The sequence below is a fragment of the Nematolebias whitei genome, chromosome 22, assembly GCF_014905685.2.
Source record: "Nematolebias whitei isolate Nwh7 chromosome 22, NemWhi1, whole genome shotgun sequence".
NCBI classification, from domain to species: Eukaryota; Metazoa; Chordata; class Actinopteri; order Cyprinodontiformes; family Rivulidae; genus Nematolebias; species Nematolebias whitei.
In genome coordinates, this window is record NC_056519.1 from 22,703,089 (window position 1) to 22,727,671 (window position 24,583).

A 24,583-nucleotide genomic window follows, 5' to 3' on the forward strand; every position below is an offset into this window, starting at 1 on the left:
TTCTGCATGCGAGGTTAAAAAGTGAAGATTGAAAAACGTCAACGAGTCTCGGAGACGACAGACCAACAGATTCTGCTGAAACGTTCACTAACACCAGAGAAACAGAAAACCGACAGTCGGGGCGGTTGGTTCAGGTGAAGCGTTACGTTTTCTGCTTCCTCTTACTGCTCATTTCAAAGTAAGGCTCCTCCCCCCTGCCTTTGTTCTGGGGGGTCTTGGTGTCGGCAGGTTTGACCCCGGAGCTTTTCTGTGAGGCTGCGGCTCGACCCTGTTCATGTTGCAGGGAGGCCTTTGTGTGGTTGGGGGGCGCTGCGGCTCCCTGTTTGCGACCCCCCCTCTGTGCTGTGACCGCTGCTTTCTGATTGGCTTTGCTGGTGCTCGAGGGGCCCGTGCTGCCCCCGGGGGCTGCAGCGGCCCTGTTTAAGACCGGTACCTTGCTTTTAGCTGTGGTGTCTTTGCTCTTTAATGTGGAGGGTTGTACCGGTGCTGGGGAGGCGGTCCGTGAGGAGGGGGTGGGGGTCCGGGGCTGTGAGGACGTTGTTGTGGCAGTTCTCTGTGTCCTCGCTCGCCTGGACGCCTCTAGGCGGAGGCGCGATGCCGGAGAGCCAGGGCGCCGCTGGGCGAGGCGAGAGCGCTGGCTGGCGCCCGAGGGGGGCCGGGCATCGTTAGGGGTAGGTGGGGGTAAGGGTGTTGGGACGGGGGCCGCAATGGGAGAGGTGCAGGGGCTGGAGGGTTTGGGGCATTTGGAGGACGGCTCAGGACAGATGGGGCTCCTGGGATGGGAGGTGGCACCGTGAGGTCGGACCTTCAGTCTGGAGGAGGAGCTTGGATTGGGGGGAGCAGCTGATGGAGTCAGAGCTCTGCGCTGCACCCCCTGAGCCCCCGGGCTGGGGGGCTGTTTGCAGGAGCTCCCCACTGGAGTGGAGGGCAGACAGGAAGAGCCTTTGGTGCCGATGGGCAGAGGGAGCTGGGTGGGCTTCCTGGGGGAGGAGGGGGGCGTCAGGAGGTTCTTCTTCGGTGCAGACACCAAACCTTTCCGTGGCAGCGTTGGCGTGCCGGCGGGGGAGGGGGTGTAGGAGCGACACATCAGACCAGCGGCGGCTGCAGACGCTTTGCAGGCCGAGCCGGAGGAAGACGACGAAGATGAGCTGGAGGAGGAAGATGAGGAGATGAGGTCATCGACGGCTGCGAGGGGGTCCATGTCAGGAGGAGGGGGCGGCGCGGCTCTGCCATGCTGACCCCCCAGACCTGGCGAGCCCTTCTGAAAGGCCAGGATCTTCTGCTCCAGGGTGGTGAACTGCAGCACCCGCAGCGGGTCGTACTTGGACAGGAAGCCGCGCAGCGTGTCCCAGCCGCCGCCCACCCGCACCATCACGTGTTTTCCATGAAGCATCTGAGGGGCACAAAACATCTGGGTCAACATCAGCCCACGGTCAAACAACAACGACATCATCCCAACAAGCTCCCAGAATACCAGCAGATTAACTGGTCTGCTGCAGCGAGTCGTGATGTAATCACTGTTGGGTAACGAGCTTAACGTGGCCGCCAGGTCCGCCTGACTTTATAGAAGACGCCTCCTGGTGTGTCTCACATTAGAGGTGTGCGTGTGTGTGTGTGTGTGTGGGGGGGGGGCTCTCACCCTGATGAAGATGGTCTTGTCTCCGAGTCGGTAGCGTCCCTCAGACAGGTACTCGATGGAGACCCTGTTGGAGCAGCTGCAGACCTGCTCGTCCAGGCTGTGGTCCTGCACGAGACAGAACCAACATGTCATGCTCAGTGGAACAGCGTCAACGAGAAACAGCTGGAGGAGCAGCTGGTTAGGTTCACAGACAACAGAAGTAAAGATGGGCAGAGGTTCACCTATAGTTTTAGAAAATAAAAGCATGATAAATATTCCTTCATCAGGCTGTTGTGAGGAGCTGGTCCGTCTGCACGACTCTTCCAGACCCCTCACGATGTGATGCGCCAAAGATCCGTGTTCCCATTTCTTAAACATTTAACATGTTCACTGTGGTGTGAACTAAACGAGTTTATCAAAACTGAAAATAATTGTTTAGTTTTTTATTTAATATGACATCCAGACTTGTTCAGACCTGCAGGTTGTACAACAGGAAGTGTTCAATATCCAGGGATCCTCACCCATCGTGGGGGTCATGTTCCAGAGACCCCCGGAGGTGAAACTCCACAAAGTAGTGGCGTTATGTTTCTAAAGCTCAAGTCACAACAAAGTCGCCTCCGGACACTGAACAGCATCAACATTCATAAAAAGCCAATCAGTGAAGTTCTGTAAAGAAGCAGCAGACTCGTTCTGTCTCCAGCCTGAACAAGCACAAAGGAGACGGTGGAAAGAAAAAACTCCCTTTAACAGGAAGCAAGCAGAACCAGGACGAGCTGCTTGGCCCGTGGGTTCTGTCTCTGAAGCACATTTATCAGTGATGGTTATTTTTAGCAGCGCCGTCTCCTCTGGGAGGAAAACGATCAACGGACAGTGTTCGAGCACGTCCTCATCCACTGAAGCGACTAAATGAATCAAGCATCAAACAGGAACCACAACTCCCATCAGGGACGCTCCACAGCTGATTTCAGTCACAAGCAGCTAAAAATAAACTCCTCTCAGTGCACGTATGTAGCCGGCGTCACGTGTGCAGCTGCCGGCGTGGAGCTGCGTCACATGATCAGCTGTGACGCAGATCGTAGCCCAGCTCCGCTTCAAACGGGTCGCACATGCACCATCTACTGCTGCGAGCACCATCAGCTGCTCGCCTCCCATGTGAACGTGTGCAGAGGAACACCGTGCACGTTTCTAAACACGACGGGGCGCTGGGTGGGCGACTGTTGCCGCCTCCAGGTGAACGTCTCGCGCTGCGTTTGTGTCAACGGTCGCACCCACCTCGGGCTGGTAGAGGGCGCCGTGCTGGCAGCACACGCTGAAGGTTTTGACGGCCGCAGGAGGCTCCTCGGTCATCAGCAGCGTCTCCTCCAGCTCGATCTCCTTCTCCAGCTTCACCAAGACGGGAGGCTCCACGCCGTACCTGAGACAACGATGACACAGCCAGGCGAGCTGATGAAACCTCACGTGGACGCCACATTAAAATACGGAGAACAAACCGTTGCGTGCTCGGAAACCTACTTGGAGACGATGCGGCCGATCTCCAGCAGACAGAGGCAAACCTGCCGAGGCTCCTTGTGCAGAACTGAAACACAACAAACAAATATCTTCACCTTCTGCCTTTCATGTCAGTTTTAAACTTAATCTGAGAAAGGATGAAGGTGTAGTTTCAGTAGGCCTGTCACGATAACACACTTTGACGATTGTCTCAAATTATTGTGATAAACGATATCGTTTTAAATTTGACAATTATTAGTAATCGTTGTCAAATTTAAGAATAAATGTTGGTTTGTTTTGAGTGTAGTACCTTTTTTGACCAATGAAAGGCAGTATAAGACTGAACTGAAGGATGGATACTGAGGGAGCGAGCAGTGTGTCTAAGAAAAATGGGAGGGAGGCCCCTTGACGTGACATGGGCCGGCTCTCCTTCCCGTTTTTCGGTTCTCAAAATGGCGGACGCTCTGGTTTGAGCTCTTTAGCAGAGCATTTTTCACACAGCTTTTAATACATTAAAAAAAAAAATTTTTTTTAAACTGTTCTCAGCTTCTTTTTGCAAAAAACAAACTGAATATTGGAGCTTCGACAAGACGGCGGTAAAGATCTAAAAACATGATTTTGGATGGTTAAAACAGATTTTAAAGAGGAGAGAGAAAGGGAGGGGTCAGTGAAGAGCACCGGACCTTTTGTCATCCAGTGTCTTTAGTAGAAAGAGAGACATGAAGAAATTGTTAAGATATTTCCCATTTTAGACTGGTCCTATGTTTTGATCTGCTCAGAGACGGGATTATAATGAAATTATGACCCGGTTCTGACTGGGTTAAACTGGGCCAGCAAACTCTTGAGAGTCTCCTTGATAATCCAATCTGTCAAGAAATAGTTTATTCAGCTTGCCACATCACGTAGGAAGGCTTTAAAGCACCGTCTCATGTTTTCCTTACACGTCAGTACACATAAAACCACACTTAGCCACGCCCCCTCATACACTGATAGGCTGAGCTCCCCTTCTGCGAAGGGCGGAGTCTAGGGCCGTATAAATTAATGATGACGAGACATCGGGGCTCTGCTTCCGGATCTGCGAACGCGTCGCAGATTGTGTAGAGTCCAGCACTGTGAAATTGTAATCTTTTCTTGCCTTGTTCTACTATAATTGGTAAAACTTAATTGCCGTTTCCTTGATTTATTGATTAGTATAGTTGCCACTTCTGAGGGAGGTTCGAGCCGGGGGTAAAGACGTGGGCTGGAGGGGGTTTCCGTATCCGGTGGCCAGCAGCCAGATCACGTCTTTAACAAAATGATAAAGCCGATGAATGAAAATGAGGTCGATAATTTTTCATTTATCATGCGATTAATTGATTTATTGTTTATCGTGACAAGTCTAAGCTCCAGTCATCTGAAGCAGCAGCTCAGTCATCACTCTGAGATCACTGAAGCAGCAGTTTGTTTCTTTCCAAGTGCTTCAGTCTGTTTTAAGTCATTAATAATGTGCTGCCACAGAGAGAACATACTTTGAATGATCGTGCCCCCCACCCCCACCCCATCTGATCGTATTAAACTATTACTAAAGCTCAACACGGACTCCGCTCCTCATTGTTCTTTTAAAGATTACAGACAGCATCATACACATGGAGTTTATTTAATAGTAAACAAATGCTTGAAATAAATTAGATGCTTAATGTTTTTGGTATTTTAAATTTGGATTTAGAAACAAAAATACTACAAGCGGTACATCGATGTCCTCTGGCACTGAGGGAGTTGAACAGTGAATGTAGTTTTCCAGAAGAGTGTTTTTCTGGACTGGAATTCAACAGAATGGAGTAAACCTAAATGTTTTTGGTGCAACACTCAAGTGGGGAGGAGTTACACTGTCGCTTGTCTGAGGCGTCAGAGCCATGGATCCTGGTGAGCTGAGGGAGGACATTATATCCAGCACCAGGCGCTATGGTGGAGCCAGGGGGTGGTCAACGGTGGCCTTGGCCCCCACAGATTAATCTGTACCAGGACAAGCTGAGCAGGACGTTTCGGGCCGAATGAAAAGCTTCCAGAAGCTCAGAGGTCCTCGACTCCCACAGACTGCTGACAGCTGTACGTAGGTGGAGGTGAACACATGAAGATTAGCTGCAGGTTTTTACCGAGGCCCTCGGACTCGAACAGGTAGGTCTCCTCCACGCCGATGTGTCGACACCAGGCCAGGAAGTTGGCTGTGTTGTCGCGAGCGAAGAAGGAACCTGGAGAGGCGTCCAGCTTGCACGCAACTTTTCTGGTGGGAAAAAGCTGGAAGAAGAAAAAACAAGATTTTTGTTGCCTTCACCCTCACAGAGGAAGTGTCGAGCACAAAACTGTACATGTGAACATTTAAAGCCTGGTCATGTTTACACAGACGAGTATTCAACAGAAGCTGTTTAATATAGATGTATTAAAACTAAATATTAAAATATGACATTTAAAGCGTGGCTTTTATTTATGACACAAAGCTGGTGATCCTGAAGAAGCTGCCTCAGTTTTAATCTAATGAGGTCAGTCAAATCAGAAAACAAAACGTTATATCTTTTATACCAGTCTATATTTATAGGTCTATATTTTAACACAAGGTCACAGAATGAGAAGGAGAAACCGTTTCATGTTAAGGGTCAGGCTCGTGGAGGTCTCTAAACGTCCCTCGTGTCTCTGGACGAGCTGCTCGTTTCCATCGCTGCGCTCTGACTCACCTTGCAGAGAGCAGAGGGGCAGCTCTGGGCGACCTTGTTCTGCAAGGCTGCGATGAGCTGGCAGAGCTTCACGCCGTTATTCAGTTCCTCCATGAAAAACTCTGCTTTCACCTCCTCTCCTGGGGGGAGGAGATAAAGACATTTTAAAGGGTGCCGATGCAGCTGCTGTCCAAAACTCCAACGTGTAAACTTTCTTTGTAAAGTCCAACAAACTTGGGACTTGCTCTCACGTTACCAACTCTGACCGAGCCACACTCTTAGTGAAGAGTATCTGAGACTTAAATGGGGAAAAATTTGTGGGAGAGACTGGTCCAGGAGACACCCCAGACATCCCATTCCCCATTCGGTTCCTCCTGATCCCAAGTCAGAGAATATAGAAACCCTCGAGCAAGTTCTGGGTCAGCCCCGTGTTCTCCTACAGTGGGACAAACACCCTAATCAGATGTCAAAAACCACTGCAGATTCCCTTTGATTTGGTGGGTGCAGCTCCAATCAGAGCTCCTCGCCCCATCTCCAAGGCTGAGCCCGGCTATGAAGGTGGCTCATTTCAATAAATAAAATAAAAACTGGACTTCTATTCTGTGGCTGCCGAATCATTTTGGATCATTTCAGCCTCATTTATTGGCGATATTCCTTCAGTCATTTACACCTCATCTGCACTCCATCCTACCATAACTCGTGAACAAGACTCCAATACTTTAATACTGCTAGATACAGAGATGCACCCCTGACCTGGAGGGAGCAGTCCATCTTTTACCAGTTAAGAGCCATGGACTTGGAGGCCGACTCAACCCACCCGTTTCTCACACCGCTGGGAACTGCACCAGTGCACGCTGAAGGTCATGGCCTAAAAACTCCCAACAGAAAGAATCACACCTGCAAAAAGCAGAGTCGAGATTCTGTTGTGCTCAAACCAGACGTGCTCCTCTCTTCAACTGGGCCTCGAGATCCTCCATGAATACACACCGGATTGGAAACCAGAGACCGGCCTGACTTTGGTTATACAGGGACCAGATAACCCTTAATCTTCAAGAAATACTTCAAGTACCTCCCAAAAAAAAAGGTCCAAATTTTCAATGTAGACTTTGGTTTATTGCCGTCTGGCCACACTCTCCTCTGCCACAACCTTACAGTCTCCAATCTCACTCAGGTTTCCTCTTCTACATAGAATGTAGTTAACCTGCGTACTCCTTCCTTCACTCTTCAAAGGTCACTCTGTTCCTCCCTCTTTTGGAAATAGATGTTGACTACAGCCATTGCTTGTATGTGTTAGTGTACAGCACTTTGGCCAACGGTGTTTTAAAGTGCTTTATAAATAAAGTTGTATTGTATTGCATTTCCATTGTCTTGGCAAAATCCCCCACCATCTGTCCTTCCTGGTTTCTTTCCTCGACATCAAACCTACCCATCACTTCCTCATCCCTTCCGTTTCCTTCACCAACATGTCCATTCAGGTCCGTTCCGATCACCTCTCTCTCCTCCCTGGGAATACTCCATCACTTCATCCAGATCCTTCAAAATGCATCTCTCCTTCACAACCCTCACCACTGACCCAGGCTTGGAAGTGGCACAAGATGGTTTCTTGAAGTCCTTCCCCAAAGAAATCCATGTTTCCTGTCATGTCACCAAAACACTACTGTGGTGTAAGAAGAAACTCTGAAGTCCTTGTGTAGCAGCTAAAACGGGACTGAGTGGTGGTGCAGAGGTTAGAGAAGGTGGGCCTGTGATTGGAAAGTTACCAGTTCAACTCCTCGGACCGACAACATCAAAGTGTGGGAAAGATGAAACGCCCACACCCGCCTCCACCCTCATTTGTCTGCTTTGAGCCCTTGAGCAAGGCACTTAACCCCCACCATCTGCTCTCCCGGACACCCTAGATGGCAGCTCTGCTCCACAAAAAGAGCTGTGGTAGCTCCGTGGTCTATGGTTGTGTCAGGAATGGCATCTGGCATAAAAATAATTGCCACGTCTTCGTGAGAGTTATTTCACTGTGGCGACCCCTGAAGGAAGCGGCTGAGAGAATGAAAAAATATTAAGCAAAATGTGATGCAGGCACCAAACTTCTAGTTGTTCCCAAGTCTCCTGAACAATTCGACTCGACTGGCCATCCAAAAATTCAAGATGGTTAACTTATTGTAATTATTATTAATTTACTAAAGTGTGTTACTTTCATTATACAAGGCTACTGTCAGAAAAAAAAATTTGACAAAGATCATTGAAACTAAACTCCATTATCATATGACTTGTGCAGAAATGAGAGAATACTGCAGCCATCTTGAAAAAAGGCTGCCATCCTTCATTTTCAACAGGCAGATAATACCTCAAAGAAACAAATATGGTGCTTGTATCACAACTTAGATGTTTTTATTATCCACTCTACTAATACACCAAGTGATGTAATGAAACCAAACAATGTCATTTCTGGTTAAGCCACATATTTTGTAAATTATTTTCTTCCCTAAAATGCAGAAGTAGTAACTCAAAACTTAAAGACTGAAGAATACAAACTCTCAGAAAAGTAATGAATGCTTTTCTGCTTTAGCATTTGTTTCTTTAGTGTCTTTGCCTTTTATTTTTATTTTTTTTAAATAAACACCTTCTCCCACCCCCCGTTTACTTTTACCTTCTTTATCAAAGTAAAACTCCCAGGACAACATGTTTTCTTCCTGTGCAGGTGCTCGTAAAACACCAGGACACCACGGTCTGTTAGCTCTCCCACGACCCCCGATTGTAAATCAAAGCCTGAGGGAACTCCAGAAAAGACACAGACCAATCATGCTGGGAACAAAGTCAACAATACCATCAGAGCAGGTGACACCGATTGCTCCACAAAAGTTTACTCTGCCCCCAACAAAAGCCAGCCTGGAGCTTGAAACTCGAGCCTCTTCACACCTCCCAGCAGCATCCAAACCCCTCAGAACCAAAGAGTTTAAAAAGGCTAAAAACCTGAAAAGCAGGTGAAGGTGGACGAGTGCCATACCTCACGTGGAAGGGTTAATACGTGCCCTCGTTTCTCCAGAGAATAACTGAAAACAAAGAATTCAGCAGCAAACAATAGAGTCAGTTTCTGCTCAGCTTCAGTTTCCTCACTGATCCGTTGTGTAGCCTGAAACAATACATGTTCAGATAATGGAGACGGATGAAATATGGAGTTACTCCTTTCTCTGTGGTGCTCTGAGAGCTGGATGGGAATGGCTGCATCCGAATCCAATTACACAGAAGATTCACATCAATAGTGTGTCAGTATTTTCCTCGCCTGGAGGGACAAGCTGTTTGTGCGCACACACACACACACACACACGGGTGTAGCTGAGATACAAGCACAACTTTGATCAATGGGATTTACACTTAACGTTAAAGTCAACTGGTCTCCAGTTGGGAGATTTAAAAGAAATAAATTGTTGACTGAACGTACCCAACATGCCGGTGAGCCAGATGGACAGATCCTCCTGCATGGGCACCAGTGTGGCTTCATGGCGCACCGTGAGCCACTGGTCGTACTCAAAGACGTTGGTGAGGCCGGGACCGTGCCGCTGTCCTAATGGGCTCCGAGGACCCCTGGGACTCAGCAAGGGGGAATCAAACTTCTCACCGAAGCAAACCTGAAGATGAGAGGGGAGGTTACAACAGAAACCGCCTGAAACTAAAACAAGGTATGAAAAAAAAAAAAAATCTGCCTTTAATTTTATTCATAGGATTTAAAATACAATGTCATTGGCTAGTGAGCTCTGTAGGCATTTCTGGGTAGATTTGATATTTTTAGACAATGCTACGTTATAATTGTTTTTTTTTATGAATCTTAATGATAGAACACTGGAGAGGTACTGGTTAACAGACTAGAAAATAATGATCCAACGAGCGCATGTAGAAAAACAAGGAACATAGAATGGAACCAACCAATTTACCAAAACTGGAGGAGGGCGGGAAGGAACAAAAACTAAAATAACTGACAGACATACTGCTGGATGGTCAACATGTTGGTTCCTGTAAAATTATTCCAAAATGGAGGGAATTGATTGTTCCACCTTTCAGTGGTTTTGTGGGGTGGCTGAGTGGATTAGAGCAGTCGTCCTCCAATGGGAGAGTTGGGGGTTCAGTTCCACCAACAGATGTTGAAGTGTCCCTGGGCAAGACACTGAACCCCTCATTGCCTCTGATGTGTGTCCCATCAGTGTCTGAATGGGATAAAGCTCTGATCAATCCTTGTAGAGATCTAGTAGAGTGCTGTAGGAATGGATAAATGAGGCAGAGATTGTGTTGTAAAGAGCTTTGAGTGTCTTGATAAGATGCACTGCCTGGACAAAAAAAAACCAGTCAATATTTAGTTGGACCTCCTTTAACTTGATTACAGCATGTATTCACTGCAACATTGTTTTGACAAGTTTCTACAATTTCACAAGATCATTTCCATCCAGTGTTGCATTAATTTTTCACCAAGATCTTTCATTGATGATGGCAGAGTCTGACCACTAAGCAAAGCCTTCTCCAACCCATCCCAAAGATTCTCAATGGGGTCTTGACTCTGGTGTCCAATCCATGTGTGAACATGTCGACATGTCTCATGCTCCCAGAACCACTCTCACAATTCGAGCCCGATGAATCCTGACGTCATCATCTTGGAACATGCCCGTGTCATCAGGGAAGAAAATTAAAATCCATTGAAGGAATAAGCTGGTCATTCAGTATATTCAGGTGGTCAGCTGACCTCATTCTTTGAGCACATACCGTTGCTGAACCTAGACCTGACCAACTGCAGCAACCCCAGATCATAGCACTGCCCCACATGCTTGTACAGGTGGTCGCATTTCTTCCTTGAAGACGATGGGTCCTCACTATCCTTCCAGTTTTTAATAATGTGTTGGACAGTTCTTAACCCAATTTTACAAACTAGTTTCTACAATCTCCTTAGATGTTTTCTCTGCTTGATGCACATCAATGATTTGACGCTTCTCAAACAGACCGACATCTTTTCTACAACCACACCATGCGTCTTCAACACCGTTTAAGAAATGAGAAGCAACTCATTGCACCAGTTGGGGTTAAATAACTCGTTGCAGCTGAAAGAAATCGCCCACACAGCAATTATCCTATAGGAGGCTCGTACCCATTTGCTTAGTTACATCCAGGTGGAGACCGTTTGGGCCAGGCAGGGTAGAAAGGTGCTATACAAGTACTGGTATAGTTCATTTACCATTTCAGAGCTGCACAGAATACAGACGGTGTCAAAAAGATTTATGTAGTCGTTACCAGACCAACCTGGACTTCCCCATACGCCTGCAGCTGGCTCAAAGAGTGGAGTCGACATTGATGCCAGAACATGCACGTTTACTGCAACCAATAGATCACAATGATCAACAATATTGCACGTTCTAAAAACAATGAATAAATCATGCAATCCATTTGTGTACCAATCCATGTTTTGGATTATACATTGGCATTACCCATTTTTTACTTTATCAGGCTTCCTGTAATCTTGTAATTGTGTAAACAACAACGTTGTGCACGTTTCAGTCGGTACAAAACATTTGAATTTCTAATTGACAAAATGTTTTCCAATCTCTGAATGACCGTTGTGAGACGAGTGCGTAACTGCACAACAGAAAAGTCACGTTCTAGCTGCGATGCTGCCACACCACATTTGTACGCTCGACTGAAGATCAGTCACATTCATAAACGGCAGCATGACCCGACAACTGTTCAGGGGGTCCAAACCACAGATTCATCTTCATCCATCTGCAGTCAGTTCCAGTTTCAAGCACCAAGCAATGAAACGCGTTTAAAAACAAACATTTACAGATGTTGCACTTGACCTGTAGCAGTGTCTTGGGCTCAACGCCTGAAGAGACACTTGTCCCGTCTCTTGACGTCTCACTTCCATCTCTGCTGTCACGCAGTCTCCCTTAGTGCTCAGTCGTTTCATCTCAGTGTCTGAAGCCATCATTTAACAGAAGATCCAAAGAGTGAGTTTTAAAAGAGGTCCATTTACAGCCCTGGATGTTGAACTGATCACAACACGACTGTGTTGTTCTGAATCAAACATTTTCCCTGCAGCTTCATTTCTGGCAGCAGATGTTCTCCAGAAAATTACACAACTCCCTTTTGTTGACCACGTCTCCTTCTGTCCACTGCACTGACATCTGTTTAGAAACATACTTTAATCCTCTGGTCCATCACATGCCATCGAGCAGACAGTGCATCGTGTCGAAAATGAGGCCCAGATTCATCGAGTTCGATGGGTCAACAAACAGGAAACCTCCTGGGCAGGAATGTCCTCCTGCAGATGATCCAAGCTGTCCATGAACCATTGTTGCAGATAGTTGGACTACCCGAGCCTCACGAGATAAAAGCCTCAAACTCCATGAGCAGAACATTTATGTTTATTCAACTTGAACCTGGTTTTGTTCTAAAAACTAAAAGCTTCATGTCCCTCAAGTATAATAAAGGAAATTAACACTGAATTATTCATGTGGTCTCTAGAACATCCACATTAAGAAAATCAAAAACACATTCTTCTTGAAACAAATTGAGGGGAAATTGTAAAAAGTATCAAATGAACATCCAGTTTTAATGTCGACAGGATCAGGATGAAGTGAGGCGTACAAACGTGTTAAAATGGCTCCCTTGTTGTTTTGGGTTCTAGGGCACACAGTGACAGTGGGCATGAAGAACCAGGACAATATCTAACACTTTGTATTTCAAGTCCAGAGTTTTTAGCTCTTCTTCACCAAAAACTGTGGAAGAGACGTCCAGCTGAAAATCTGTTCTCACACAGCTCAGTTTTTATCTTTTTCATCTCGTTCCTAATCTTATCCATCCTCGTCCCTAAGGAGAACCTCATCTTCATTTCTGCATCTTCCAATTCATTCTCCTGTCTTTTTGTCCATGTCTCCGTCTCCAGACCATACAACATAGCTGGTCTCACCACTGTTTGTGAACTTCTCTCCATCCAGCCTGGATCAGAATGGAGTCATTCTTGATCAATTTTCAAAACCACCAAAGCTTTAAACAGTAATCACAATATAAATAAACCTGATGGCCAGAGACCCCGCAGAGCAGCTAAACTTCTGTAACTCCATCCTAGAAGGAATTAAGATTTACTGAGACTTATTTGGAGAATATTTTAAATGAATGGCTTTGAAAAAGAGACTAAATTTAAGTATTTACTCTGTATGGCGCTAGAAATATTCTGTTTAATCAGAGTCAATGGTGTGTTGCTGATTTTTGTGTTTGTTCTTGTTTAGTTTGCCTGTATTATTACCAATCATGCAGTTATTTAATGTTGAGATACTCACCCATACAGAAGTCAATTTATTTTCAAAAACAACCCTCATGAGTTTTTGCCTTCATATACACCTTTTGTTTCCTTATGCACGATTGAGTGAACCGAGAGGAAGAGGATAATTAAAAAATTAATTAATTATAGCACAGGTGGTCATAAACATTTATATTTGCTGGACTGACCGACTCCGTCATGACTTTAAGTCTTAAAGTCATGACCACATGAAGTAAAATCTTTTTATTTCATGCATTGTAAATATTTGTTTGTGTGTCCCGGGGCTGGGGGAGCAGGCAGACAGCTTTCTCCAAAGGGGGTGCCTGAACAAAACGTTTGAGAACCACTGAGCATCTTCAACTTTATAAATAAATTAAAATAAAAAAGAGGATTCTAATAAATTTTAAATCAGTGAAAAGCTTGTTGCTGCAACAGAAATGAGCCCCTTTAACTCTGAAACTTCCTGCAGTTTCCACTGCAGACTGTCAGGAGCCTCAAAGTCCACTTGACCACAACAGGTTGGAAAACAAGCAGAAAGGGACTTCGGTGTGACCTTTGAACTGGACGAGGAGGGTTCTGGTGAGAAAAGAGGACTGGCTATTTGAATAAGAAGTAGGAGAATGTGGCAAAACACTTGAAATAAAAAACGTCTCTTCTTACAGATTCAGACTAACGTTCAGATCAGAAGGAGCACAGCAACAGCACACGTTTGTGTCTGAACATCCAGCTCAGAAGATAAACGCTTGAAAATGTCCTGATTAAAACGACTGAATAATAAAAATGTAAATCGTCTTGGACAGGGGGCAACATACAGGCTCAGAGAGAACATTCAGCTTTTAAAGACCATTGTAAGAAATAATCTGCATCGTGTTAATAAATCCCCCTAACACCACCTCAGTGCTTACAGAACAGGAATGTGGTGCTAATCCAGAGAAGAAATTCAAAATACTGAGACGCTGAAGCGTTCCAGCCTTTACCACAAAGATTCGACACCGAGCCACTGAAACGATGAACTCAGAAGGTGAGGCGTAAAAATGAAGTGGAATGTAGAAATACTACAAAAACTACTTTTTTTCAAGCCAGTCAAATTACTTCTGACCTCAGTTTCTGCAAGTTCCCATGACCTTTAACTGACCTTTAGGGTCATAACTAACACAGACTGTTTAATTTAGCCGAGCTGAACTAAAAGTGACAACTCTTTACAAACGCTAAGAATCACAGCGACAGCCTGACATTTGTAACGTCTGCAGGGTTTTCTTTACAAACGGTCTCGTTTCCAGTGACCTGAAGCTCTTCAAGTTCTGAAAGTGACAGAGTCATTTAGCCTGGAACAGTTTAACAGGTCAGTGGCTTTAAAAAGCATTCAGCACCTTGGATGTTGTGATTTTACTGCACTGAACCAGTTGAGGTAAATTATAGAAATCTGGTCATTGCAAAATTATTTTAAAAACTTCAAAATATATATATTTTTTTAAATCAGATTTTTATACAGCAATACCAATAAAAACCATTTCAAATAAGTGGTTTCAAGTGACCAATTCAACTTAAAGAGTGAAACGTAAGAGTCGGGGGACGGATACAAAAGGATTTCCAAAACTGAGCATTCCCAGTCCTGTTAAATCCACCAAGAAATGGAAGGAATATGGAACATGTGTAAATCTACCAAGAGCAGGCCATCCTCGAGCTTCTTCAGGAAGAAGAATGAGACCACCAGGACACCTGTGGCCACTATGATGGAGTTACAAGCTTCAACAGGCGAGATCCCAGAGGCCGAGCATACAGCAACTGTTGCCAGGGTTTGTCCAAGTTGAAGAACCTTTAGAGTAAAATTACATAAAAATACTTGGCAAACTAGATTTAATATGACAGGCAACAGTTCGGTGTCGACAGCCAAAACAACCTTTTTGAAGCGTCATGGCCGCACCTAAAATCTAACCAACAACCCGAGGGCAGCCTCTTGTTTTCTGCTTTCGTCTTTAATGGTCAAATTAGCTGCATTTCACGGGGGCGGTGCAGCTGGTTTAACTTCCTCCAAGCAGCGAGCAGAATGAAGGTGGGGGAATAAGGAAAGCCGATTGTGTCATTAATAGCTAGTGAAGATTTTCAGTTGTGCAGGACATGGCAAATAAAAAAAATAAAATAAAATAAAAAGTATAATAAATAAAATCCAGTTGTTTGTCTTGAAAGTTTTTGAATTTGTCAGCCACGTTTTCTTATTTCATGATACAACGACATGCCTTACTGCTACTACTCTGCTGCCACCTAGTGGCTGAAAATGGTACTGCCCCCCCGTCAGAATGAATGAAAACTGGAATTTCTCTGCCAAAAATTGGTTTAACTACGAGAAGAAAAAAATCCATAAATACGTTGCTTCAGCCTACAAGTCACAGGGCATGTAAATTATGCACAAAAACGCAACTTTTAGGCCAAAAAATACAGTACTTGCCTCGGCAGGGTGCACGCATCTTCTGCGATTTTTGTCGATGAGGGGGGAGACAGACGTCTGTGCGCCGTTTGTACAAACCGCTTTTGAGCGGGAGAGGGAGTGTAGACGGCTCAGCGCGAGTGGAGACCGCAAACCACCTCCATAGTCATAGCTTTTTAGCTAGCATTTCTGTACTGCACGTCGCTAGCTTAGTGCTACATCAATGCGGGCACTCGGGGGGCGGAGTTTGGTAGGCGGGGCACCCTGCTTGTGTAATAGTAGGGGAAACACTGCCCCTATGTTCTGTAGTGTGCTTTGTTTATGGTGGCGTAAGGTGCAACTTTCTTCTTGTGTGCCTTAAAACACTGCAAACAGTTTTAGGAGCGACTGAAAACTAGTTAGCTTTGCCAAGTTTCCATTTCTAGAGCATTAAAAAAAAAAAAAAAAAGAACGTTCCATGTTTATTGATTTGAATCTATGACAAGAGTATCAAATACAGCACCTTATCATCGACAAACTATTATACAGCAATATACAGGAATGGCCAAAACAAGCAAAGACCTTGTTTTAACTTTGACCTTGATTTGTGAACTTGACCTTAGAGCCAGGGTGATCAGATTATACGACACGCTGCTTAGTGGTGATACAAATGTGTATCAAGCTTTGCTAAATTATACCGAGCGGATCAAACGTTATGGATGGAGACGAGAATGTTCACGGACAGGCACAGAGTATACTGTGACACTTCCACCTTCAACGAGTGTTTGATTAAAAAAAATGTTAAAGTCCTCAAATTCCTCTGCTAAATGTAGAATTGAGCTAGGAACAAATGCATCTGGCCTTGCTGTGGGACAGTGAGCATCACAAAAGAGTCGAGGCAGAAAACCAAACATCAGATTTTGCAGTGCTCGTGTTTAAAGTAGCGTTTACAGACGAGCACATTTGCTACTTAAACATCCATGAGTGCATAAATCTTCAGCATGGCTGAGCAGAGCAGTCGGGGCGTGACCCGACATCCAATCCGACTGCTTTACATGAACATCCAGGCTCTGGGAACGGCTGCAGCATCACTACTCCAAGAATCAATAAAAAAGGTAGAAAAAAAGGTCACCGTTTAACAAGCAGTTTTATTTCTTAAAACAAGTTATGGAAATACAGAGGCATACATGTGGGGTTGTTAAATATTTGCTCCTACCACTTATTAAAATCACAGCAGTTAGTTTGAGCCACAGTTCGTAACCTGATCACGGATTCGTCACCAACTTTGGTCTGAATCCTTACAGCCAAACACATCAGCGCCAGACTGAGTGGTTTCCTGCCACATGTTGTGAACAGCACGGATGCCTATTTAACAAAGCCACAGTCCAAGATGAGAGGGAAAGAGCCAGGACTTGGAGACAGCTGAGGAAAACGCCTTTCTCTCAAGGAAGTGTTGCTGCGTGACAAATTTGTAACGTGACACGTTTGTTGTTTTGAGTTTTAGGATGATTCCAAATCGTTGCTGGGAGGGGAACAGAAAAATAAATAAAAAGGAACGTGAAGAACGTTCCACCCACTCCTCCATAAAAAATGCGAAATCCTCCGGGTCCGAGCCGCGGCACGTCAGACATGCGTAACAACAAGATGGCATGCCGTGACACAGGTGGGCTCTGCAGTTGTTCAGCAGCAGACGGGTTTGTAGCTCTTATTATCTGAAGAGGCAGCTCTGAACATTTAGTTCACACAGACGGTGAAATTAGTGATCGGACACTCCGTTCTACTGGAGACTTAAACTTCAGACATTAAATTAATCTTTAGACTTCTCCCTCTTCAGGAGTCTACACAGCAAGTCCTCTGAATCCTCACTCCAATTAGCTCCATGTCCTCTCTAACTGCATCCATACATCTCCTCCGTATTTTTCCTGGCAGCTGCATTTCTAACATCCTTCTACCAGTATACCCACTGTCCCTCCTCTGGACATGTCCAAACCATTTCAGACTGGCCTCTTCATCTCCAGCTGTTCAACCTGTGCTGTACCTCTGATGATCTCATTACTAATCTTATCCATCCTCGTCTCTCCTTAGGAGAACCTCAACATCTTCATTTCCGTCACTTCCACTTCTTTCTCCTGTCTTTTTGTCCATGTCTCTGTCTCCAGACTATTCAACATAGAGTGTCTCACCACTGTCTTGTAAACCTTTCCTTCGACCTTTGCTGCCACACTGATCACAAATCGCTCATGAAACTTTTCTATATCTGCCTGGACTCTCTTTTTCACCTCTTTACCACACTCCCCATTTTCCTGGACAGTGGACCCCAAGTCCTTGAAGTCCTGCAGCTTTGTGACCTCTGCTCCTTGTAGCCCCTCTGTTCCACCTCCTCCCTCTCATTCACACACATGTACCGTCTTACCATGACTGACTTTCATTCCTCTTCTTCCAAGTTCATACCTCCACCTCTCCAAGTTCTCTTCCACCTGTTCTGTCACCACAGATCACAATGTCATCTGCAAACATCAATCCATGGGGATTCCTGCCTGACCTCATCCGTTAGTCAAGCAAACGAGGGAATTATCTGGGTTACTGCAATCTAAAGAACAGTACAGCAATGTCCACGACAAGCAAAGACCATATAAACTTTGACCTTCATTTGTGACCTTGGAGATGGGGTGATGACATATTACACGACATGCTGTCTAGTGATTGTGTATTTGTTTTACAAGTTTTGTCAAATTCTCTTGAGCGGATCAGAAGCTGTGGTCGGGACAAGCAAAGACCTTGATTTGTGACCTTGATCTTGGAGCTGGGTGATAAATTGTACCCAACACTCTGTCTAGCGACGATTCATGCATGTAGGAAGTTTCATTAAATCATCGAGTGGAGCAGCAGGTTTGGCCTGGACAAAAGTTTACAGACTGGCAGAGACCAGTGACACCTCCACCTTCGACGGGTGTATAAAAACTAGATTTTAATGAACCTTCACACCTCCATCATCATCCATCGTTTTATTAAACAGGATTCTATAGTTAAAGGAGGGAAAATGGCAGTAGCAGTTCGCTGCAACACTTCCAGTGCAGCCCGACGACAAATACGCAAAATAACTAAAGTGAAACGGACCACAACGTAAATGTTAATTAAATTTTAGATCGGAGCTTTTTCATTTCTCTTGTTTTAGAAAAGATTTGATCAAATCTTCATCTTCATCGATATGATCCGAGCAGACTCTCGTCCAAAGCAGATTTTTAAAACCAAAGAATTCAACACTTCATCACGGCTCATTTTATTTTATAAACCTTTACCTTCCTTTCAGTTCTCCGTGTGCACAGGTGTTCTGGCAGGAATACCATACACCAGAAGTGCTACAGTTAGCTGCTACTGCAACCATTTGTTCTTGAAAATAAACAGAATTCCACATAAATAACCACTTAATGTAAATGTGACCACTTTCCTTTAAATAAAGCATACAAGAGCAACAATAAAATGTTTTTGAAACTCGTCTTAAATTAAAAAAAAATAATAAAATGCCTGCAAACCACTTTGATCTTGGCTGCGTTCAGACTAGCCATTAGCTCGTCAGTCAAACCATTTCTTCAAACCGTGGCTGTTCAAAAAAAAAAAAAAACGAAACACTATAAATATATCATTTGAACAACTCTAATTTTTTTAGGCTGCATTAGAAAAGCACGTGTGAGGTTAGTGTAGATTTGTTTTTTGTGACAATTGAGAAATTCTCATTTCTCTGTTCATCACAACTCTTCATGCGTTTCAGCATCTGGATAGACTGGCGGTCCATTGTTCAATACATTTGCCTCTTGGTTTGTCTGTAGATCGTTTATTATCTAATACATTTAATCTGTTGTGAAGACATTTTTTCTACATTTGAATGAGTTTGTGATTCTCAACCCGTCTAGTTAAAAACCCTACAGATGGACATGAACTTACCTGGATGCCAGCCTGGACAGCCATGACAGAGTTCCTGGAAGATTTACTTCATTCTGTGAGAAGATGAGAAACGGATTTAATTAAAAAATAAATAAATAAATAAGCAAACTTCGTTATGCTGCAAATCAGAAAACCTTGAACAAGAAACATTGTAGTTTTGTAGGAGCCATCCTGGAAGATTTTAAGCTGAGGTTCATCATTCCAGGTCAAATTTTTTTTTTTTTTCATTTAGCCTTTATTTATCCAGGTTAGTCTCATTGAGCCACGAGAACTCATTTTCAAGAGAGACCTGTTTAGGGAGCAGATGGTCTTGGTCAAATCTTTTACAAAGAGAAAAAAACCAAGTATAATTCTCAGCAAATCATAAAGACCGGATCAAAAACATGCGAGATGATCATTTGTTTCAAAACAAACTCATTAAAGTACTTGAAAACAGGCAGACAACATTATGCAACCCACTGACGTTTGTTCATTTTAAACAGGCCTCCATGTTTAGTCATTTCCTATTGCACTTTATCTGACATGGAGTTAAAGTTAACCCTGTATTATACACAGTAATTAACCCTGCATTATACAGTTATTAACCCTGTATTATACAGTAACTAACCCTGTATTATACACAGTAATTCCAGGGCTGAAACATTTTATTTCCACCACCATGACATCTGTTAAAGTCATGAAGTCTGTTAAAATATGATTTGAGGTTTAATATGAATTTTTACGTGCATCATCCATTATGATAAAAAACTACTAAAAATGCATCCTTAACTATCAAAAGTCTACCACATAATTTGTAATAAATTAGTAAAATCAGCAGAATCATGTTTTGTTGCCACCAACAGTGTTGATCAGGGATGACATCATGAGAATTGTGGGAAATCCTCCAAGTCCCAGATGTTTGGCAAACAATGCAGCAGACCTCGTTCATAATGGCTACTTCTGTCCATGTCAAGTTAAACATGTTCCCAAGGCCAAACGACTTGATATACATTGAAGGAAACATTAATACACAGCTCAAGTGCTGGCTACAACAGAGGGAGCTAGAAGTGTAGGGCAACCAGGACGAGTTAGTCGAGCTGTACATCGTGTGGAGATCCTGGTGTTTGTGCTGATTTGTGCTCCATTGCCTCGGTGAGAAAGAACAGATGACCAAAGATGTTGTCATGGATGCATGCCACTGATTGGCCATGTACTGTACAGGTTTTTTGGCCTGTTCCCTCAAACAACGTGTTTAACAGATGTATACTCTCGTTTACGTTTGTTGGGTCGAAGCCATCAATCACAAAATAAATCAGTTTTGGAAAAAGGCAAGAACCAAACGCCTTGCATGAGGCTCGTCAGCGTATCGTCCATCACTAGTACAAGTCCTGTAGCAACGATACCATTTTTCTGCTGTCCAATTCTTTTCCCCTTTTAAAAATTGACGAACCACGACGACATCGCTAATTGTACTGTACTGGAAGTTCTTTGTGCCGGACATTCCGGTACTTGCCGACTTCACATACTGCATAGGAAGCCATTTTTAGTAACCCTGACCAGTGCCATTAGTCTGTTGACATTTGGACATAGACAAGTACACTTTGGACCATCTCAGTGCATGACAGATAACAGGTAGGTAAAATAAGCCCCAGATGTAAATAGACTGTACTTGTATAGCATTTTTCTATCTTATCAAGAAACTCAAAGCTCTTTACAACAATCTGTGCCTCATTTACCCGTTCTTAGAGCTCTATACTAGATCTACACACAGTTAATTGAACAAATCATTCTGAAGAGAATAATCAGTAGTGGTGTAACAATACATCTTAAATTAGGGATGCACGATATTATCGGCATGGTATCGGCTGATATTGGCGTTAAAGTTCAATATCGGACATTGTGCATTCCATTAAAATAACTTGCCAGTATAAAAAAGGCACTGGTTTTGCCTGCAGCGGCACAACAATGACGTCACGTGTTCCTACCCGATCTCACGGCAAAGAGGAAAATTCAAAATGTCGGCGGTGTGGAAGTTTTATTTTTCGTTGGTGAGGATATTGAATTCCAAAGATTTATGGGCTACGTCGAGTCTCGCTACATCGTCCCCAGTCAGATATTTTTCTGACGTAACCTTACCAGAGTTACAAGCCGTCATTTCCAACGTCATTGAGAAGCTAATAGCTGATAGCGCGACTTGTTGGGTGAGTTTTACCACAGACATTTGGACATCATGTTAGCCTCGTTAGCATGATTAGTCTTACAGCACAATGGATAGACAAAAACTTTGATCTTAAAAAGTCTGTCCTTCATGCACAGAGTGCAGAGGATCCCACGCTGCAGCTAGGAACCTGGAACAAACCTCCACAAGTGAGACAGCATCGCAGGTGACTAATGCTAATAAATAACATTTAACACTTTTCATGAAATACAAGTCAAAGTGCTATACATATCATATGGCTGTTAGTGAATATATTCAACTTGCTCTTACACAATTTTTGTTGCAAATAAGCCTAAATAAGAGGGCTATGTTCTGACAGTATATAAAATATCAGTATCTGCATCGGTTATCGGCCAAATAAGATTTTATATTTTTATATATATATATATTTATCATTTCATTTATTTTTATTTTTTCCATTAATTAAAAAAAAAAAGTATTTAAATGCCTGGTGCCTGTAATAACAGGAAAAACAATGGTTAAATCATATTTTAATGTTTTTGTCTATATGTAAATGAGATGGGCATTTAATATCGCAATATATCGATCGCAGACTTGTGAATCGAACAGAATCAAAATTGTATCGTGACAGACTTTGTGATAAGAGAATAATTATATCGTCATACAAACAAATCAATATAACATCATGGTAAAGCTGGTGATTTACACCCCTACTAATCAGTGCTTTTCAATCACATTCATACACTGATGGGACACACGGAGGCAATGAGGGGTTCAGTGTCTTGCCCAGCGACACTTCGGCATGTGACTGCTGGTGGATTTGAACCCCCAACTCTTGCATTGGAGGTCGACTGCTTTAACCACTCAGCCACAGCCGCCCTAAGAGTTTGAGGGAGAATTTTCTGAAAAGGCTCAAAGCTGTGAGGATGAGAGTGGACAGAAGTGGAGTCATTCTGGGAGGAAACTGTGATAACGGATAGTAACAGATCCCCAAATCCAGCTGTGCACAAAGTGAGGAACATCTGCCACTTTCTAGCACAATTTTTACACAAACTCTGGAGTACAAGTTAAATCACTAAATCATTTAATGATAGAAAATTGTGTATTTTGACGAGTTTCAATGATTTTATTCCCCCATTTCAGTGACTGGTTTAGATCCATTGAAAACCTTATGTCAAAAAACATTCAGATTTTGAGAGAAGGAACAAACTGTTTTGTTTTGGTTCATTTCAAAAACTTTGAGAAAAATAAATAAATAAAAGCCTTTCCTTTTGGTTCAATGCCGATTATTCTTTCTAACAATCAGACAAAAAAATAAATAAATAAAAAAGCAAAAAACTCCTGACTGGAAATAATTTCCCCGACGGGTGAGACTCTGTATCTTCAGCCTTCAGCTCTGTGGAAACAGTTTCCACACACTCCAGTTCATTAGATTTAAACTGAGTATTTACTGAAAATAAACAAATGTACAGATTTAAAATTAAACACTTTCCTCGCAGCTCCATCCTGGAGCTCCAACAGCTGAGCACAGATCAAGTCACGAGAACTGAACAGGTTCCAGTGCAGAACAAATCCAGATGTTGATTACACAAATTCTTAAACCAATTTCAACCACATGGCTTCTGCCCAAACAAACTTCTCATTCCTGTGCTGCAAAAAGCCTCATCACAACTTTAGAGCTCAGTTACAGTTTAATGACCGTAATCAAGTTGACAAGACGATCTTTTAAATGCTCAGATGAAGAGGAACGATTAGATGAACAGGAGCTGCAGTCAAACATCCGTCCATCAGATTTCAGCTTGTAAAGAAAACTCACAAGAAATGACAGAGCTGTTCTCTCAGCTTCACCCCCAGAGGACGACGGGACTGCCCCGACCCCAACGGTCCCTGAAGGGGTGTGTTTGACAAAGAGGCGGTGAGTGGGGGGAGCGATCACAAGGACGTAGGTCCAAAGAACACCAGTGATTTAGTCAACACAGCTGAGGCAATAGTCCACCACCACCAACCCCCTCCTCATTCATTCTCTCACCCGGACACACACATCGCATCTTATGCAAACAAACTAAACAAGTTCAGACTTGTTCTTTTAGGAAACACTGAAGTTAAAACCCCCCGATGAAGTGCGCTGCGTCCAGATATTCATCACCAGAACAGCAGCCCAGAGGACGGGACGGGACGGACGAACACGAGGCGACTCACCTCCAAACCAAAACACTGAAGGTTCCACGAGAACACGCGATGATCAGCCTCTGAGGAACATCCCGTCCAGACGGAGTCAAAAGTGCTGCGTTCAGTCGGAGCGACTCCTGCCTCTGTGGCTCCACTGGTGAGCGGGAAGGGAAGGCAGCAAGAGAATGAGAGGAGGGAGGGAGGACGGATGGAGGGAGGGAGGGAGGTGCAAAGGGAGAACCCTGACTAATGAAGTGGCTACGCTTCACTAAACCCTGACCATCCCATTGCCCCCCACCCCCCAACAATCCTATCACACTGGGACCGTCTCACAAAGAAACCATTGTTTACTTTGACACACACACACACACACACACACACACACACACACACACACACACCTCCAAACCAGGATGCAATGAAATGGGATAAAAGGTGGCGAGTTACCGTCACTTCCTTTTCATCCCCCATCCTTGAACAAGCCAACCACCGTTCCACAGCACACCTCCAACCCCCCCAAACCCAGTTTGTCAGTCTAGTCCAGGGCTATTCAACTAAACTGCTCAGGGGCCACAGTTACTGAAAGCCAAGAGCTCAGGGGCCGGACATGCAGCAGTTATCGTCATCAAGTTTGTTTTATGGTGTCAAATCTAGTAAAACTGAGTTCATCCGTGGCTTCCAGTTGAACAGTGCTGGTCTAGCATCTCCAGATAGTCAGATGTGGATCTGGAGGAGTGAAGACTCCAAGAACTAAGAGTAAAGGGCAGGACACGTGACTGACTCGGGTGTTTGGTGCAGCTGTTTTAAATCTGCCTTGTTCCAG

The 24,583-nt window shown here is 44.1% G+C and overlaps 1 protein-coding gene across 1 annotated transcript; it reads right to left on the reverse strand.

Annotated features, from left to right (window-relative positions):
* Nucleotides 1–23,901, reverse strand: gas2l3 (growth arrest-specific 2 like 3). The gene is made up of 9 exons (XM_037695969.1): nucleotides 23,791–23,901; nucleotides 19,434–19,486; nucleotides 9,230–9,416; nucleotides 5,815–5,933; nucleotides 5,239–5,380; nucleotides 3,131–3,194; nucleotides 2,891–3,032; nucleotides 1,640–1,744; nucleotides 1–1,393 (listed from the first exon to the last, which is right to left on the reverse strand). Exons 2-9 carry the CDS (start codon nucleotides 19,455–19,457, stop codon nucleotides 143–145), a joined length of 2,034 nt encoding a protein of 677 aa, XP_037551897.1. The 5' UTR covers nucleotides 19,458–19,486; nucleotides 23,791–23,901; the 3' UTR covers nucleotides 1–142.
* Between the last annotated feature and the right edge of the window lie 682 nt (nucleotides 23,902–24,583).

Coding starts and splice junctions, on each gene's coding strand:
- gas2l3 (XM_037695969.1), bottom strand. CDS start 19,457: ATGGCTGTCCAGGCTGGCATCCAG. Junction 5,934..9,229: donor CTGGCTCACCGGCATGTTGG/GTACGTTCAGTC, acceptor TCCTCCCCCCAG/GAGAGGAGGTGAAAGCAGAG. Junction 5,381..5,814: donor GCCCCTCTGCTCTCTGCAAG/GTGAGTCAGAGC, acceptor TTCTTCTTCCAG/CTTTTTCCCACCAGAAAAGT.